Source organism: Pelophylax lessonae (assembly GCF_965119305.1).
Source record: "Pelophylax lessonae genome assembly, chromosome: 11".
NCBI classification, from domain to species: domain Eukaryota; kingdom Metazoa; phylum Chordata; class Amphibia; order Anura; family Ranidae; genus Pelophylax; species Pelophylax lessonae.
Window position 1 is genome coordinate 188,827,274 of NC_138778.1, and position 7,926 is coordinate 188,835,199.

Genomic DNA, 7,926 nt, shown 5'->3' on the forward strand with positions numbered 1-7,926 from the left:
AGCCACCCTAAGACAGGAAGTGTGTTATTGGCAGGATCATCATGTGAATGTTAGAGAAAAAAAGTCTAAAAAAGAAAAGTAAGGAAGCCACCACATATACGGACTGGTAAGCTGCCATACGTTTACATTTTTATCAGGGGCGTAACTACAGGGGTTGCAATTGCAACCGGGCCCCATGCTCCAGGGGGCCTGTGCGGCTCCCCTGTATAGGAGGGGCGGCATGTAGAGAAATCACTGTCCTCCTCCTTTTTTCCTCCTGTAGCTGCAGGAGGAAAATGAAGGAGATTGGTTCCTCTGTATGCTGCCCCCGACACTCCTCCTATCCTCCAGTTCACTTGTGTTCTGCTGTCACTGGGCCTCTGTGTGCTCCCCTGGTCCCCCCCCCAACTGTGCACCCTTCCCTCTCCTCCTGACGGCTGCTGCAGAGGATGTGTCACAATAGAGACCCAGGAAGGGGTCGGTAAATATGTCATTTACCAGCTCCTTCCTTTTCTGAATGGACAGAGTCCTAGTGTGTGGTTATGATTAAGCGATTTTTATCGTGAAACGCGTCAACCCGACACGTCTGTCCGTGTATTGCACTGTCTGTCTGCTGTATTTATGGAGAATAAAGGAGTTCAATTGATTTTCATTTTACGTCTTTGAGTGCGGTCTCTCTCTTTTTGGATTTCTACAGAGTCATAGTCAGTGACATTGTAAAAAAAAATAAAAAATAAAATGATAAAATAAATTCAAATACCAAAAAATAAAAACTGACACCAGTGGGTGAACTTCCAGGATCACAAAGGTCACACTTATGACCGGGCCCTGGCATTCCACCACCGTGGGGAGGCCCCAAGATGGCAGGAAGGGGGTCCACTGCAGAACTTGTGAAAGGGTCCTGCTGCGGGACTGTAATTAAGGGCCCCACAACGAAAGTAAAGGGCCCCAGGATCAGTAGGACAAGCCCCAGGCTTGAGGGGAAGGGCCCCGGCCAGGGGTCCGGGGGGCCCTTCATGGTTTCTTGCACCAGGGCCCTGAAGGTTCTAATTACGCCTCTGATTTTTATACTTGGATTAAAGCATTAATGGCTTTCTGTAAGGCAGGAGTATGAAACCCAATTTCATTGTGGGCTCCATCCACATTATAGTTGTCCTATAAGGGCCAGTTGTATCTGTAAGACTAGATGTCTAGAGCACCCCCCCCCACCATAGAAGGCGAGAGTTCCCCGCCCTCCGTTACTTTGTGCTGCTGCCCCTTGTCTTGTTCTTGTCTTGTGCTGCTGCCTGGAAGAATTTGTGGGCAGAGCTGGGAAGCAGAAAGTGCAGCAGAGCCTGGAGGAGGACCAGAGGAGGGCTAGCTGCATGGTGAAGTGCAGAATCTGGTGGAGGAGTTCTGTCCTCCTCCTGAAATGCTGAGAAAGGTTGAGGGGAAGAGATGAGGGGGGTGCCACAGCTGCAGGAGAGGTGCGCAGACTACATGATTTGGCCTGCAGGCCTTGTGTTTGATACATGTGCTTTAAGGTAAGGGGGAAAATATTATTATTCTAAATAAAGAACAGTATGTTTCCTTAGAAAGTACACAAGGTTTGCTGTTTGATAGCTGGGATGTGATCACATGACGAGGGAAGAGGAACTTTTGAAAATCATTTCCAGATCCTCAACAGGGCAGCATAAATGCAAAATTCTAAATAGCAGACTGTAACCGAGAGATTCCTTCCAGAGCCTAGAAACAGGAAATGCGTAGAATATTTGTTATCTAATTAGCTTTGTTCCTCTTTCAGGATTCTGCCTGTAGTCCTGGGGCAAGTGTGGTTCAGAGATCAAAGGTGAGCACACACATTCCTCTTGTGTTCCTTTTCTGTATTTATTGGTGTTTAGCAAAAAATTGAATCTGTAATGCACTAAGACTATTACACTACAACTCAATGCCCTTAGGGGATAATGGGACCTGCCAGCCCATTCCACATCCATGCTTGTCTTTTTGGTAAAGGGAACATTTTAAAGCTTAAGTTTTTAGGTTGGCAATTTTTACATAGTTACATTGTTAGTTAGACCAAGGTAGCTACTGTATATACCATACCTATGGGATCTCCCTGGATGCTGGGAGTCACTGTAATAGGCACTGCTAGCTCCAGTGATCGCCACTAGATCCCAAGTCCTATGCCAAGCAGCTGTCTGCTCAACACAAGTGTTCGCTTGCTCACTGAGTACAGGTGCCATTCAGAGAATGCTTTGCATTTTATCAATGAATGAAGGCGTTCTCTAATTGGATAAGGTGTAGAGGTGGGGACATCGCAATATCCACCTTGTCCAATCCAATAAAGCTTTGCAGGTATAGTCCTGGTATAAGAAATTATATATAATGCAGACATAACACGCAGGTGCCGCTAACATCCAATTCTTTCTCCACAGTCCTTCAGTATGAAGCCTGCCGTTAAAGAACTCTGCTCATCCTGTCAGACGACTGTGTATCCTATGGAGAGACTGGTCGCCGACAAGCAAATCTTCCACAACAGATGCTTCTGCTGTAAGCACTGCAGTACCAAGCTGAGGTAGGTATAAGGTTAGCGCAGGGAACATATTGATGACAACACTAGAAAACCTCCACATACAGAAACCTACAGTATACCCACAACTGCTCCAGAGGAAGTAAAGAAAAACGATGAAGCATGGTCCAATTTGCTCCGGGGGGGGGGGGGGGGGGGTAATGTCCTAATGAGATATCGGAGTTCCTGGGTCTGCAGCTATTATAAGGGGTTCTAACTTTCCCTGCTGGATGAGGTGAAACACAGAGGTAGTCATAGACACCCAAAACTTCCAGGTGGACAAGAGCAAAGATGGCAATTATGGCAGGGGGATCTCGCTGTTGGCATATCAGAGACATGTAAGAAGCCCAATGAGGACACTTGCAAAAAAAAAAAAACCCACCCAACGGCCAAACTTACTATTTAAAAAACATATTGTTCCCCATGCCATGGTCAAAAGCATTTGATTTACATATACAGATGAGATTTTTATACAGCCAACAGAACCCTTACGAAAACAGAAGTATTGGAAAAAATTGGAACAAGCTCCTTTGGGAAAAAGTTTGTGGAAATGATCTTTTTGCACATAAATAAACCCAATACAAAATGATGATGATGATGTGGTACGGAACCCTAATCCTTCATATAACCCCATAATACCAAATATATGTTGGAAATGCCAAGGTAATATCTTTTGGACTTGTTCATGGATTGTCCCATTTTGAATATTGGTTTCCCATCAGTTGAACCAAGTTATAGGGATTGATCTCCCTTTGAATCTTATACATTTCCCACTGGGTCTTCCCTTCTAGAATGTCACACGGTCTACAAGTATAAACTATGAAATCATATATTCCTAGATGCCAGATCCTTCTGAGATCGAGATCAGAGTGCGTCCCCCGCCCCCTCTAACTTAATTAATGGCATCCTGGAGGTGTGGTTAACTTATGGCCAAAATTCATGACCTCATGCTTACATTTTAAGCTCATCTCGATCCCTTGGGACAAATAGTAATGTAATTCCTCCCTCCAGGATTGATATTCTCCAAGAACGGCTAAGGCATGCCCCCTTCCACATTATATTAAACTGGGAAATAACCGCGTAAAGCATTTTTCCAATGGTGCAAATTTTATGCTTAATCATTTTGCATCCTATACAGTGTATTTCTTTTTGTCTACATTGCTGTTGTAGGTGACTTGTTCTGTAATCTTATAACGTGTTCCTTTCTTAAATTCTCTACAGATACTTACCATAAAACAGGAAGGACTCATTTACTGCTTCTGCTTACATTATCTGCTATTTATTTATTTATTTTTTAAGACGTTACTTGTATGTACAGTGCCTTGCGAAAGTATTCGGCCCCCTTGAACTTTTTGACCTTTTGCCACATTTCAGGCTTCAAACATAAAGATATAAAACTGTAATTTTTTTGTGAAGAATCAACAAGTGGGATACAATCATGAAGTGGAACGAAATTTATTGGATATTTCAAACTTTGTTAACAAATAAAAAAACTGAAAAATTGGGCGTGCAAAATTATTCAGCCCCTTTACTTTCAGTGCAGCAAACTCTCTCCAGAAGTTCAGTGAGGATCTCTGAATGATCCAATGTTGACCTAAATGACTAATGATGATCAATAGAATCCACCTGTGTGTAATCAAGTCTCCGTATAAATGAACCTGCACTGTGATAGTCTCAGAGGTCCGTTTAAAGCGCAGAGAGCATCATGAAGAACACGGAACACACCAGGCAGGTCTGAGATACTGTTGTGGAGAAGTTTAAAGCCGGATTTGGATACAAAAAGATTTCCCAAGCTTTAAACATCCCAAGGAGCACTGTGCAAGCGATAATATTGAAATGGAAGGAGTATCAGACCAATGCAAATCTACGAAGACCTGGCCGTCCCTCTAAACTTTCAGCTCATACAAGGAGAAGACTGATCAGAGATGCAGCCAAGAGGCCCATGATCACTCTGGATGAACTGCAGAGATCTACAGCTGAGGTGGGAGACTCTGTCCATAGGACAACAATCAGTCATATATTGCACAAATCTGGCCTTTATGGAAGAGTGGCAAGAAGAAAGCCATTTCTTAAAGATATCCATAAAAAGTGTCGTTTAAAGTTTGCCACAAGCCACCTGGAAGACACACCAAACATGTGGAAGAAGGTGCTCTGGTCAGATGAAACCAAAATCAAACTTTTTGGCAACAATGCAAAAACGTTATGTTTGTCGTAAAAGCAACACAGCTCATCACCCTGAACAACACACCATCCCCACTGTCAAACATGGTGGTGGCAGCATCATGGTTTGGGCCTGCTTTTCTTCAGCAGGGACAGGGAAGATGGTTAAAATTGATGGGAAGATGGATGGAGCCAAATACAGGACCATTCTGGAAGAAAAACTGATGGAGTCTGCAAAAGACCTGAGACTGGGACAGAGATTTGTCTTCCAACAAGACAATGATCCAAAACAAAGCAAAATCTACAATGGAATGGTTCACAAATAAACATATCCAGGTGTTAGAATGGCCAAGTCAAAGTCCAGACCTGAATCCAATCGAGAATCTGTGGAAAGAACTGAAAACTGCTGTTCACAAACGCTCTCCATCCAACCTCACTGAGCTCGAGCTGTTTTGCAAGGAGGAATGGGCAAAAATTTCAGTCTCTCGATGTGCAAAACTGATAGAGACATACCCCAAGCGACTTACAGCTGTAATCGCAGCAAAAGGTGGCGCTACAAAGTATTAACTTAAGGGGGCTAAATAATTTTGCACGCCCAATTTTTCAGTTTTTTATTTGTTAAAGTTTGAAATATCCAATAAATTTCGTTCCACTTCATGATTGTGTCCCACTTGTTGTTGATCCTTCACAAAAAATTACAATTTTATATCTTTATGTTTTGAAGCCTGAAATGTGGCAAAAGGTCGAAAAGTTCAAGGGGGCCGAATACTTTCGCAAGGCACTGTAGTTACCTGTCGCTGTGTGATCTGACAAGTGTGCAACTTAAATTTAACACTAAATTACATTTAAAAAAATTCACTTTTGGGTGGACTGATCCTTTTAATTTTTATTATGGTTATTTTTGTTTACTTTGTCATAATTGAATGATTAATGGTCATTGATTGATGTCCGTGGTGCAGAACTACAGAACAATCATAGTATGCAATATTTAAAGCGTATCTAAACCCCAACACAATAAAAAATATTATATTCCAGCTTGCCAGTCCTTAGATGTGGTAGCTGCTTTAGATATCAGCCCTTTTTTTTTACGTTTTTTATTATCCTGCTAAATACACACTTATTTGGGTCTACACTCATTTCTCCACTGTAGGGTTGTCACATAGTCCGAACTTGTCTACCTTTACCCAGCTCCATTACGTTGATTGGTGGGAATGGTAGTTTACACTAAAACAATAAGAATGTTTGTGCTTCTTCTCAGCTCACAGGAAGCGACATGACAAGGACATGACATTTCTGGCAAAGACAACAGTTATTTTCTGTACTTGCTGAAAATGTTTTTAGCTTGAAAAAAGAAAACGAATGCAGTCACATCTATGAACTGGTAAGCTTCAAAAAGTTACATCTTTGTTTTGGGGTTTAGATATGCTGCAATTAGAACTATATTAACAGATCTGCGCCCATACACATGCAGTGAAGTAGAAGCTGTGCTGCATTGCTAGTAGGAAGAATACTGACCTTTCTGGCTTCAGTTCTTTTAGTTGCTGACCTGGAAGAAGTGTGGAGATGGGGATTATTTAAAATTTTATCTTGACATCGCAAATCTGCATTAAAGCGGAGTTCCAGCTTAACCGCACACCCACCTGTCCCACGGTCCAGCGATGCACTGTCTTCTCCCTCTCTGCTCTGCGGCGCCGGCATCACTGATGTGGGCACCCGGCTGTGACAGTTTGCGGCTTCACAGCCGGGTACGCACTGCGCATGCGCGAGTTGCGCTATGCGTCGTGATTGGCCGGCAATCTTCTGGGACCTCTGACGTGTCCCAAAAGATTGCAGGGAGGGAGGGAGAGAGGAGAACTTGCGCTCAGGGCGCCGCGGCGCTCCGAGCGGAAGTGGGAGCGGGTACCTGTCAAAACTAGGTACCCGCTCCCCCCCCCCAAAAATGACATGCCAAATGTGGCATGTCAGGGGGTTAGGACTATTTAAAGCGGAAGTTCCACTTTTGGGTGGAACTCCGCTTTAATGTTGCCTATGAGCAACTTATACAGAGGATAGTGGATTAGCATGACAGCCAGGTGCCTAGCATGTATAGGAGAGGCCAGCACTGGAACTTTCCATAAACTCTCAGTACAGGTTTCCTGAAAGATTTCTGAGATTATTTTAAAAGCCTGTTGTATTCAGTTGGGTCTCAGACCCAACCACAGAATGAGGAGCAGTGAAGCACCATCCATGTGATGTGTTGCTCATCAGGAAGTACAGCCTGCATACCTAATGAGCTAACATGGCTTCCCCGGGGTACAGTTAGAAGCGATACATGGCTTAAAACATTATTTTTGCTCGATAAGAGATGCAATACTTACCAGCACCAGCACAGCAAAACTAGGCAAAGAATCTTCAGCATCTGACACTTCTGCGTATTTCAGAGATTCTTCTCCTGGCCTAGTTTATCTAGAGAGATCGGAGTCCTACATTTTTTATTTTTTGTAGGGTGACTTTTCATTTTTTTTTTTTTTATTTGAATTTTTTTGATCTGGTGATGCCTTAAAAATAAGACGGCACTGGCCTTTTATATAGTACATAATAAATGTAAACATCTGGACAAAGCATAACTTACTGGTGCTTCTCTTCCTTCAGCCTTGGCACGTATGCTGCCCTCCATGGTGAATTTTACTGCAAGCCTCACTTCCAGCAACTCTTCAAGAGCAAAGGAAACTACGACGAAGGATTTGGACGACGACCTCACAAGGATCTCTGGACCCACAAGGAACAAGAGGCTCCTGGTGACAAAGATCCTTGATGGCCTATAGACCTGCAACTCACCTGGCCGTTTGTTCCTCCCCCACAATGCACCTGGGGTAGGAGCTATCCTGTGCCTCCGTGTGAGTTTTTAATGCAGATAAAGGCACTTTTTTTTATTAGGATGTAGCTTATGCAGTTATCGCCTCCTAGTGGTGGGAGAGCTTAACTGTAAACGTCAGATGCCACCTGGGCCTTGAAGACCTCAAAATGCACAGTTTTTTTTTTTCCTTTGACAATGACAGCTCCATCCATTTTATGTAGAGAGAAAGTTTTAGGTCTGGCACTCCAAAATAGAGCTGTCCTGGACCCATGTGGCCTCTTGAATGTGGCAGGAGGGTGGTGGGTGATATGGGCAGCCTGGTTTGCAGTGGTGACATTAGCCGCAGCTGCCAAGTTGAGCGATTGTTTGGGCACATTAAAACAATGGGTGATTACTTCTACTG

At 43.5% G+C, this 7,926-nt stretch overlaps 1 protein-coding gene across 3 annotated transcripts in view; it reads left to right on the plus strand.

The window, feature by feature from the left end:
• The window catches only part of LIMD2 (LIM domain containing 2), a 48,498-nt gene extending 40,795 nt beyond the window's left edge, over nucleotides 1-7,703 (plus strand). For all 3 annotated transcript variants that reach the window (XM_082272003.1, XM_082272004.1, XM_082272005.1), the window contains exons 3-5: nucleotides 1,763-1,807; nucleotides 2,394-2,533; nucleotides 7,319-7,703. In XM_082272003.1, the coding sequence (XP_082128129.1) occupies nucleotides 1,763-1,807; nucleotides 2,394-2,533; nucleotides 7,319-7,481 (348 nt within the window). In that variant the 3' untranslated portion in view covers nucleotides 7,482-7,703. The remainder of the gene's footprint in view (nucleotides 1-1,762; nucleotides 1,808-2,393; nucleotides 2,534-7,318) is intronic.
• The last annotated feature ends 223 nt before the right edge of the window (nucleotides 7,704-7,926 follow it).